At 35.6% G+C, this 12,350-nt stretch overlaps 1 protein-coding gene across 2 annotated transcripts in view; it reads right to left on the bottom strand.

The window, feature by feature from the left end:
- The window catches only part of LOC144835138 (dol-P-Man:Man(5)GlcNAc(2)-PP-Dol alpha-1,3-mannosyltransferase-like), a 36,717-nt gene that overhangs the window by 15,932 nt on the left and 8,435 nt on the right, over positions 1-12,350 (bottom strand). The window contains exons 1-2 of one of the 2 annotated variants that reach the window (XM_078690191.1): positions 11,603-11,808; positions 10,267-10,366 (exon numbers count right to left, since the gene is read on the bottom strand). In XM_078690191.1, coding sequence (XP_078546317.1) covers positions 10,267-10,366; positions 11,603-11,741 — 239 coding nt within the window. In that variant the 5' untranslated portion in view covers positions 11,742-11,808. Of the gene's footprint in view, positions 1-10,266; positions 10,367-11,602; positions 11,809-12,350 lie in introns of those variants that run through there. The other variant, XM_078690192.1, reaches the window with a different exon arrangement.

Here is a 12,350-nt window from a genome sequence, read left to right as displayed (position 1 = left end):
ATTGATAAGGGTCAATATACATATAATAACAAAAACATTAACATAATAAATTTTTTTCCAGATTTATAGGAGGGCTGGGGGGTGCGGAGGATAAATATTGGTCAGATGTTTTTGCCCTACTCTGACGTAATTTGTACTTTTACTAAGAATACATAATTAATACTTGAGTAATGTGGGACTCGAACAACCTCCACTAGGATAATTATGTTATACATTCCGTTGTCTCTTCTAAACTCACATATTTTCAAATATGTGGCATATGTAAGGGAAATCAGACATACTGTAAGTCAGAATGTTCAAATTTGAGATTTTTACAAATACTGAAACTACATAATCTAAGATTTAAAATGCAGAATATTGCCACTTTGAACCTCTATAAACATATTAATTGAAGATTTCTGGCTAAAAGTAGCCAGAGTGAGGTTAGATGGTAATTAAAACACATATTATTAGAAGCATATCTTGCAGATTTGTTAACACAAATGAACCAGCTTGGCTTGATGTACTGTAAATGACCCAATAACAGAGAATAAAAGAATGTAATTAATTTGAATGTAAAGAAAACAATCTGTATTTAAATAGTGCTCTTTTCCTGGATCAGGCTCTAGAACAGAAGGAAAACAGTTAAAATGGGTTGGTGGTCTTGTTGGCTATACTCAAGATGAGAGAATCAAACTGGATATCCCATCAAACTCACTCACACAAATCCTCCAAAATACATTCATAACAAAAAGTCTTTAATAGTAATAACTTCAAAAGAAGTCAAGAAATATATCTTAAAAAGAGGATAAAAAAGGAGGAGCAACAGGACTCCCTGAAAAGAAAATGAAACTAAAACATATCCTGTACGAACTGTGGTCGAGCACGGATGTGTTTTGTTCGAGCTCTGTACTTCACTATTTTTCCTTGTTTTCGACTGAGCTGAATCTGGTCTAACTACAAATTTTGATGTTTATGATCTGTTTAAGACTGTGCTGTGGTTAATTTGACTGTAATTTGACTGTTTCGTGAGTTTTTCTGTATTTTTCTGTTACTTTAAAACACTAGCGTTGCACGTTAAATTCTGGGCTTCTGAAACACCCGCTGTTGTGTCGTCAGACATTCCAAAGATTCCAAGAACATACTACACACTACTCACCTTAGAAATACAACGGATTTGGACTCAACCAATATGCCTGCCTTGCAGAAAACATATGCGGGTTTAATCATCCTACTTTTATTTCTGTTTCTACAGAAAAACATTTATAATGTTCATTCAGTGAGGAATACGATATTTAATCACAAACCATCCTCGAAAGTAACGACGTTCGTTACTGGATCAAAGCTAACTCCATATCTGAACTATTTACGGACTCTGTTCTCGATGGACTTAACCTCACACAATGCAACTTAATAACAATAAAATTATGGATTTAGTCTTGAGTAACAACAACGATTTGGTATACGAGATAAAAATTCTCTTTCTCTCTCTCTCAATCTCTTTCATGCTCAAGTTTGACGATAACATTGCTTTTGCTAATAATTTTACTAGATATCAATTTAATTATAAAAAAGCAAACTTTGAAGAACTTAACGAAACTTTTAAAAGGGTCCCTTGGGAAGTCCTATTCGATGTAAACGATAAGCTTGATATATTTTACGATATTGTATATGCTACTATTAGAGACCTTGTTCCAGTTGTGAAAGTTAAAAAGAAAAGACCACCCTGGTTTGATAGAGAATTAGTAACTGCTTTTAACGACAAGCAGCATTTTCACAATATCTGGAAGAAATTTCCTTCCATTATTAGCAGGCAAAACTTCTGTGTTGCCCGACGAAACTTTAAAACATTAATGAAAGTATAAGTCTTATCTAACTTCATTGTCATTTTTTGGTCATGGTTAAAAAACAAAAGAGTCTTAAAATCCACTGTTTCTACCATTACCAATCATGCTAATGAGGCTGCAGTGATGCTGCAAGCCAAAGCTAGTATGTTTAATAATTTTTTTGTTTCTAATTTCTCAAACTCCAGGGACACTGAACCTGCGGTGTATCGATGTCTCCCGGAGGTAAACGCTGATGTCTTGAACATCATTATTCGGGAAGATGAAGTTGACCAGATCTTGAGGTCGCTCGACGTGCGCAAGGCGGCGGGTAATGACCCTATTAGCAACCAAATCCTTAAGTTCTGTTCTACCTCCTTATCCTTTCCAATCACGCGCATATTTCGTCTCTCTATCCAAACTGGTGTTTTCCCTGAAAGATGGAAAACCGCCAACGTTGTCCCCATACACAAAGCAAATTCAAGACTTAAAGTTACTAATTACAGATCCATCTCATTACTCCCCACTATATCAAAAGTTTTCGAACGCATTGTCCACAAGCAACTCCTGAACCATGTTTCCCCCCATATCGCTACTGAACAACATGGCTTCATGTCCGGTAGATCGTGTGAGACCAATTTGGCCACGCTTATGTCTACCTTATATGAAGCCATAGAGCATAGACATCAATGCAATATTATTTACACAGATTTCACTAAAGCTTTCGATAGAATACCCCATAATCTTCTTCTTCTCAAACTCAAGCAATTTGGAGTCTGTGGTAATCTTCATGCTTGGTTCAAGAGTTACTTGTATGGGAGACTCCAGAGAGTGGTTTTTGAATAAAATCTCCTCCACGTCCTCTCTGGAGTTCCCCAGGGCTCCATCCTCTATCCTTTTCAATGTATATATTAATACGAAATTCCCCGCCTTTTCTTACATTCCCAGTGCCTTGCGTTCGCGGACGACCTCAAGATCTAAAAGATTATAAAAACCCCAGATGACTCGCGTGCGCTTCAGGGAGACATAGATCGTCTATTCGAATGGACCACCGTCTGGAAACTGTCCCTGAAGCCTGAGAAATGTAAAGTTTTAACATTTTCTTTAAAAAAGAAAGAAAATCTTGTCGCTTACGAATACAAAATTAACTGTGATTCGTTGGAAAGGGTGCACCGGGATCTTGGCGTTCACATGGATGAAAAATTAACTTTTTCTACTCACGTGGATACTATCGCTAAAAAAGCGAACCACCTGCTCGTGCTGATATGGTGACATTGCAAATATCTTTCACCTCCAGCTAAACTTGCCCTTTATACCTCATTAATTACTCCGTCCTTGGACTTCTGTTCTGTTATCTACAACTCAATATCCCAAATTCATGCCAAATTCATAAAGTTCTGTCGTGTATTAAGACATGGGTGATTGGTCTACGCGCATTGATATTATGGGTAGAATAGTATAATAGGCTGTTGTTAATAAATGCCTCGTTCGCTTGGAATCCACACCTGACTGAGTCGTGTCTATTATACCTGTGTACTGTTGTTAGTGTCTTTAACGTGTACGAAACATAACATTTGGCGACGAGGATGGCCGTTAAAGACCATTATATGCCGATGTTTGAGCAGTATAATGAAGCCGAGAATTTTGACTGTTATTTGGAGCAGTTTGAAATTTATGTGGAGGCGATTGGACTAGGCCTACGGAGACAGCCGGATACAGGTGGTACTGTTGGTGCTAGAGTGGTAGCCATTTTCCTGAACGCGATAGGTCGTAAGTACTACGGTATTTTGAGGGACTTGGTTAGCCCAAAGGCGCCCAAAGATATTCCATATGATGAATTAAGCCGATAATTACCATTGCCGAAAGGCATAAGTTTATTCAGCGTAATCAACGTCCCGATGAAAAGACTTCTGAATACATAGTTGCTTTGAAACATTTAAGTTTGAATTGCAAGTTTGGCGAGAAGCTGGACGAGCAACTACGTGATAGATTCATAAGCGGGATGAGGGACCAAAATACGTCATTGAAATTAATGGAAAAGGCAGGTGCGGCTGAGTTGAGTTTTAATGAAGCAGTAGAAGTTGCTTTAGCGAGAGAAAGTGCTAAGGATGAGTCCAAGTATCCCAGAGAGTCTGCTATAAATACAGAGGTGTATACAATTGGTACATACTCTAGTGGTGGTAAACATGGAAGCAGCGAGCGTAGAAATAATAATAACAATAAACATAAAAAGGGGAATAAAGAACGTAAGATGTGTAACCGGTGTGGAAGAAAATCACATGATCAACAAAATTGTTGGTTTAAAAACAAGAAGTGTAACGTGTGTCAAAAAGTTGGACATATCAGTCGTGTGTGCTACAAAAGGTCACAAGGTGTACGTACGGTAGAGATGGATGACAGCGATAGTGATATTGAAACTACATTACCTTTGCCTATTTTTACAACAACTAAATCATCAGATGCTATTTGTGTTAATATGAATGTGGATGACCGGAACTTTCAGTTTGAATTGAACTGGTTCTGCAGTAATCTGAACAGGCTTATAAAGAACATTTTAAGTATAAACGTTTGCAAGAGAGTTCTCGAACATTTACTAGTTTTACGGGGGAGATTGTAAAACCCCTTGGTAAAATCAGTGTTAAAGTGGTATATGAATCACAATGTCATTATTTATCCATGTATGTTGTTGCTAATACTAAACATTCTCTTTTAGGGCGAGACTGGTTAAATGTTATTAAGTTAAATTGGCAAGAATGTTTTCACACTAATTATGTCAATAAATTGGAATGTAAGGATGCTCTTAAACAACTCTTGGATAAGCATGAGGGTCTGTTTAAGGGGGAACTGGGACTTTTAAAGCATATTAAAGCTGATGTTTTACTTAAGGGAGATGCCAAGCCAATTATTAGTAAAGCATACCGGGTTCCCTATGCCTTAAGGTCTGACGTTGATAATGAGTTAGATAGATTGGTCAACATTGGGGTTCTGACACCAGTGACACATAGTCAGTGGGCCAGTGGTATAGTAACCGTTCGGAAAAAGGATGGGTCTGTTAGATTATGTGGAAATTATAAGCCAACAATTAATCCAGTGCTACAATCTGTTGCCCCACCTAACATTAATGTTGACGACATTCTGTCTAATCTTGCGGGTGGTGAAACCTTTACCAAATTAGATCTGGCACAAGCCTACAATCAGATGGAGTTGTCCGATGAGTCTAAAAAGGTACTCACAATTATTACTGAAAAGGGCTTGTTTCAGCAAAATCGATTGGTTTTTGGCATGTTAGAAAAGGGTAAAGAATTTAAGTGGACAGAATTGGCTAGAAATGCATGGGTGAAATCAAAGGAAATGCTAAGACATTCTGGGTTTTTGGTTCACTATGATCCCAATTTGCCTTTAACAGTAGCTACGGATGCTTCAGGTGAGGGGGTAGGTGCTGTTTTATCCCACATTGTAAATGGGAAAGAAAGGCCTATTAAATTTGCATCTCGTGCATTAAATAAGACCGAAAGAAATTATCCGCAACTAGAAAGAGAAGTTTTATTCCTATATCTATGGCCGAAAGTTTATTTTGATAACCGACAATAAGCCCCTAACTACTATATTTGGTCCGAAGAAAGGGTTACAGTTTTGGCTGCTGAGCGAATCCAGCGATGGGCTCTTTATTTGTCTGGGTTTGATTATAATATTAAATTTAGGAACAGTCAAGCGAATGCGAACGCCGATTGTTTATCCCGATTACCGGTTGAGGGTTCCCCACGTCATAGCGAAATTTCGGTTGCGCATATTGGTTCTAGTAAGATTCTTCCGGTAACTAGCGCCGAAATAAGAAATAATACCCGTAAAGATGTAATATTATCTACAGTAATGCGTTATCTTATGGATGGAAGTTGGCCCCAAAGCGATGAGAGTTTGAAACCTTATTTTAACAGACGAAACGAACTGACTATTGAAGGGGGTTGTTTGTTATGGGGTGTCCGGGTAATAATTCCACCAAAATTGCGACAACAGATTTTAGAGGAATTGCATGTAGGCCATATTGGGGTTGTTAAAATGAAAGGGTTAGCGCGGTCTCATTTCTGGTGGCCGTTGTTAGATGCGCAAATTGAGGAAACTGCGAAAAAGTGCGACTCATGTCAGCGTATACAAAATAATCCTACCATCGCGCCTATGCATCCTTGGTTACCTGTTTCTAACCCTTGTGAACGTGTTCATGTAGATTTCGCGGGTCCATTCGAGGGTCTTACATATCTTATTGTGGTGGACGCTTTTTCAAAATGGCCTGAGGTTTTTATTATGCAATCGACAACTTCACAGAAAACTATTGGGGTATTAAGGACTTTGTTTAGTAGAAATGGTTTGCCCCAAGTTCTAGTGTTTGATAATGGACCACAGTTTACGTCTGGGGAATTTAAGAGTTTTATGGCTATGAATGGTATTAGTCACAAATTATCTGCACCTTATCATCCTAGTACGAATGGACAAGCAGAGCGTTTTGTTCAATCGTTAAAACAAGGATTAAGGGCTGCTCGAAATGATTTAGGTGATCCGCAAACTAAATTAGACAGGTTTTTGCTTTCTTATAGAAATGCAGAACACTCTTTGACTAAAGAGACGCCTGCAAAGTTGTTTTTTAACCGTTCTATAGAACTAGATTAGATATCCTTCGACCCAATGTTAATGATTCTGTGAGAAATAGTTTACACAAAGCCATGCATAAACGAGATCGAAAGTTGCGTTTATACGAAATAAACGATTTGGTTTATGTGCGAAATTATATAGGACAAACTAAGTGGGTCCCTGGTGTTGTTGTAAACCAGGAGGGTCCTCTAAACTATAAAATTGATGTTGGAAATAAAATGGTTTGGAAAAGACATGTTGATCAAATTAAAGATAGAGGTGTAAATGTAGATTTGGAAAATAAAGAAGGGGAGGATATGGATACGGAATATGTAGATAAGAGAGTAGAAGAAATTTTGAGTAGAAAGACTAAAGAAAATTGTATAAGTGATAATGTCAAAAGTAATGTTACTGAACAGACTAAAGAAAATTGTGTAAATGATAATGTCAAAAGTAATGTTGCTACTGAACCAAGTGTGTTAAGAAGGTCAACCAGAATGCGCAAAGCGCCAGATCGGTTAAAATATTGAATGATAATGTTTTTGTAGTAGTGTTTGGATAAGCAGCATGATTGACTTTACTTTGTCATTTTAAAACATAACTTTATAGACAGTCATCTTTGCAGTATTTACTGTAGTATTCTGATCGGTTGTACATATATAATAACTAACTTTCATTGGTCTATTCGACTATCCAGTGTATAAGTTCTGCGTAAATATTTTGGTGTATTGTTAGTTTTAATAAAATGTATTGAAAATCTGTAACAAAAAAAATATATAAAATGTGAAAATACAGTAGGTTCCCAAATTAAAAAGGGAGAAATGTCGTGTATTAAGACATGGGTGATTGGTCTACGTGCATTGATATTATGGGTAGAATAGTATAATAGGCTGTTGTTAATAAATGCCTCGTTCACTTGGAATCCACACCTGACTGAGTCGTGTCTATTATACTTGTGTATTGTTGTTAGTGTCTTTAACGTGTATGAAACATAACAAGTTCCTCGGCCCAGCAGCTGGTTCTCTCAACACCAGTAAATTCTTGCCAAGTACTAGACGCACACGAACTGACATGATTTTTCTTAAATGCCTAAATTCAAAGTTTGATTGTAAATTTGTCTCTCAATTTCATTTTCGTGTCCCTGTGCATAAACTTTGTATTAATAATCTTTTAAAAGTGCAGTTTTCTCGTGTTAATGTATGTAAAAACGGTATTTTTTGTCGGGTTGCTCATTCATATAATAGTTTAGTTCAAATGTTTCCTTACATCGATATTTTTAGTTGTAATACTTCTGCTTTTAATGTCATTTTTAATGATATATAAATCTGTTTGTTCTTTTTTATGTAAATCAAATGTATATTTTATGGCAATCCTGTTTTGGTGTTTTTCTTTACACTGTTGAATCTTGAATAAATAAATAAATAAATAAAAACATTTAGTAGCTTGAAGGAGATAAAATCATAAAATGCTGTAAACATCAAACACCTCTTGGTCACTTCATTTAATCTTACGCCTTAAATTAGTTCCTTAGCTTGACGATATGCCTACAAAATGGCAGTCAATGTTATTGGAAGATTTCTTCTCATATCTCGAAACATCGAAGAAGCAAAACCAAGGAATGTCTAACCAAGCAACTAAACCAAGCACTCAAATTGTCATCTATGACCATGTAATAATGTATGGCTGACACTGACAGCAGTTCAATGTAACCTCTGAAAATGAAATGATGCATTAGGAAATAAAATGGAATTTGCAATTCATGATAAATTTATAGGAAAGCAAAAAAAAAGCATAAAAGGTACAAAATTTGAAGTACCAACCATCCTCACTCCTTGACTCCTTTCTCACTCAAGAAAAATGTAAAAAGTATAGTAATTAAACATTCCAGGAAAACTGCAGGAAAAATCAATTGGACTACATCATTTTAGTGAAGTCGATGGGAGGAAAAATAGAATACAGAAGGATACAGTGCAATGAATTTCTGCTGTAACATTTACTATTGTCCACAAAGTTGTTTACATAGATAAATGTGCTTACTTACACTATAATAAAGTATATAATTATAAAAACTAAATGTGTGAATTAGAAATTAAATATTCAAATGATAATAATATGTATACACCCATTTTTTAATCCCTACCATAATATTTATTAGATCAAAGGTCAGTAACTTTACTTCTGGTTTAATGAAATATCAATGATAAATAAAAGTCAACCATAAAATTTCATAAAATTGCGCGTAACTTGTGCTGCGCAGCTCTAATGTCATATAACAAAGTTTAAGGTCAATATTTTGACAAAGTTAAATACAATCTTATGTTGACAAGAATGATAGATATACGTGCAATCAAATTTGTGGAAAGAAAGAAGAATAAGACATGAACTTGTCACTTTGATGAGTTAGTTATCCACACAATAAACGCCATGTGCATGTCATACGTTGGAATTTTGCACACAGAAAAAGATTATGGCATTATGAACTGAGGAATATAATATGTTGTTAGTGCTGAATTCTGTCTATTTTGTGTCATATACTATATACAGTATACACAGTATAATCTGTATACATACAGTATACATACAGTGTAGAATAGGTGAAATTACGAGACCCGCCATTTATTCCACTTTTTAACATGGTGACGGTATCAAAATAAAACACGAAGATAGCAATTTCGGAAGGAAATTATCTCAGCAACAACATATTAACGTGTAGAAGAAATTTGAATATGTAAAATATAAATGCGCGCTCTTTTAAATGTTTACATGAATTCTACATCTACAAACCAATAGCTCCCAGAAAACGTTTTAATAATGATTATCTCTTTTTATTCTGACGAGCTACATAACAGATTGAAATTTACTGTAAAGATGAAAATAAGTGGTTCACGTTATTTAAATTTTTAGACATTATGACGTCATAAAAATTAAAATATTTTTAACTCATGCGAAAGATAGTTGATTGACATAGACAATATTAAAATATCGAGGGAAATGGAATACGGATAAGCGATGCGCTCTAATGAATGTGATGAGCAATAACGAAAGAGACAAATCCTATATTTTACATTCGTGATGTCACAACATCCGAGAGGCAAAGATACAGAAAAAAAAGATGATTTCATACAATTACAAGGAGTTATCCGCTCATAGCGGATAACTAAAAATTGGGGGTCACCGTTGATCCTGAGGAGCTATAATAGATTAAAAATATGCATAATTTTGACAATATTTTGTAACTTTTTCAACTAAAAGGCACGCAAATGGTCTAAATCAACATGTTTGTATGACGTCATTTTAATTTGAAATGATGGCTGGAAAATCACAATTCAAAAGAAAATAACATGCACTGGAATTTTTGACATGCGCAAAATGTCATAAATCCCGTAGAAAGTTGATTAGAATTTTTAAAATTTTAAATGCGCGTGCGCATTCTTTTAGTGCACAAAAAGTAGATTTTGATAAGAATTAACCTTTCACCAAGTGTCAATAAAAAATTATTTTTATTTTTTATCCTATGATCAATCATTGAAATTCATAAAATCTGACGTCATTCACAAATAGGAGGTGCACAACTTCATGTAAATGTCGATATTTTGACAAAGTTACGATATGTTCTGTTTAATGTTTTAGAGAAATGCGATGCACAAAAATGACAAAGGAAAGAAGCATAATACAGAAACAGTGACAAGGAGTTATCCGCTACTAAGTGGATAACTAATAAAGAAGATGAGAAAAAAGACCGTGACAATCACAAGGGTTATCCGCAACAAAAAAATCCTGACAATAACATTAACAAGTGGTTATCCGCCAAGTGCGGATAACCAATGAAAGATTAACATACACAAGTGGACCTGTGCCTCCTTTAAGCTGCATATAATCATATGTTCCATTTATGACTCCCTCTACCTCTTGCATGTAAGCCTCCCAATCAATTTCAGTATCTGTAAGAATGTGAAAACGTTTAAAAAAAGGTTACAATACATAGTATATGTTTGTACAGTAGTTGGGTAAAGCTGACCAAACAAGCCTGTAGCCAGGATTTTTACAGGGGGTTCTTTTTTCCCAAAAAAGGGCACTTCCCTCTCCATTATGGGGATTACCTTTACCCTTTTTAATATTTATTATCAAACGTATGTGATTAATGTTCGCCCACCACCCTTCCCCTGGCAAATACAATGCAAACAGCCCGGCGTATAACAGAGCCTTGTTGAATCAGATGGTCACATGCAAAAAGAACTTTGTTACATAACCTCTCACATCCAGTGACAAGTACATATATATAAGAGTTTCTTGGCCCAGGAAAATACTATGCCTAGTCTAGTTTGAAAAGGCACTTCATGAAAAGGTAGGTTCATTTGAACCCTACGAACTCCCCTGGCTACGGGCTTGAAATAGTAATAAATACAAAACTAGCATAAAACTAGAATTGAATTCGTCACTTTGACGAATTATAGGTGATCATTTTTATAATTTTTTAAACATGCACGTATGTTAACATACAATCGGAAAATGTTGATGTATTCCATCCTATTACGCTTATAGTGCTGAGTTGTGCCTATTATATGCCATATACATTATGTACAGTATATACTGTATGTATATCTATATACAGTGTAGCATTGGTGAAAATATGTTCTAAATTTTAGTATGATGACATTATCAAAATAAACTTGTGGATAACAATATCGAAAGATAATGAATTGAGCAATAACATATAACAATTGGAAGAAAGTTTGGCACGTAGAAGTGCAGTGAGCACGCTTTGAAATTTGTATAACTTTGACTAAAGAAATTTAAAAACTACTTTTTAGCTTCAACTGGCCATATGATAACATCACAACATCCGATGGGCTTAATTTGTATACAAATTCATATCTACATTTCATTACATCAGCTCTTGTAAACTATGTTAACGTTTTGGGGCGACTTTGCGATGGGGCGACTTTGCGATGGGGCGACTTTGCGATGGGGCGACTTTGCGATGGGGCGACTTTGCGTTGGTGCGACTTTGTGTTGGGGCGACTTTGCGTTGGTGCAACTGTGTCAGCTCGACTTTGTTTTGGGGCGACTTTGCAATGGGGCGACCTTGTATGGGGCGACTTTGCGATGGGGCGACTTGACTAGCATCCTTACAAACCTACACACAATCACATAGGCCTAGGCCTTAGTAAACATACATTTTATATTTTGTATAACCCACACGTTTAATACTAGTTCTGCAACAATTAACGCAAGGCCAATGAGCCAGATGAATTGTGAATCAAAGAACAACTGGGTACGTGCTTGGAATATTCGTCGAATTAATGAAATTGCCATTTGTAAACAAACTTTTTAAACCTAGGCCTAGGCCTAGCCAAAGTAAAGCATATATATCACAAGAATGAGTATTCCGCGATTTGTGCATGAGAAATTTGTAACAGATAGTGATGCCCGCCCTCATAAGGGCGGATGTATACAGACCAGAGCCATATATATAAAGAGTTACGACATTGGATTATAGTCACGTGATATGCAGATCAATTTGTGTCAAACTTGTCTTGGTTAATGCATGTAAAGTATAGGAGCAAGAAAATACTTTAAACTTTTTCTTATATTTAAAAAAATGTAATTGCACATTTTACGGTGAAATATCGATGTGCACAGCGTACAGAAGTACTTACGGCAAAGAATATAAATAAATAAAAAAAAAAATCATGTTCGCAGTAACTTTATAATTTTTTTATTATTTTAACAAAAACCTTTAAACAAATTGATTGTTTTGATATTAAATTCGATAATTAAAGCCTTTTGAACGTTATACATTTTCAAAACAAAAGACTCAACTCCATACGCTACATAGGAATAGTTGGACACAAACATGGCTTCTAATCCATTCGAAGTCGTAACTCTCTCTATATATGGCTCTGATAGCGTTTTCCTATAGTT

Source organism: Antedon bifida, chromosome 2 (genome assembly GCF_963402885.1).
Source record: "Antedon bifida chromosome 2, ecAntBifi1.1, whole genome shotgun sequence".
NCBI lineage: Eukaryota > Metazoa > Echinodermata > Crinoidea > Comatulida > Antedonidae > Antedon > Antedon bifida.
This window is presented reverse-complemented; position numbering and strand designations above follow the sequence as displayed.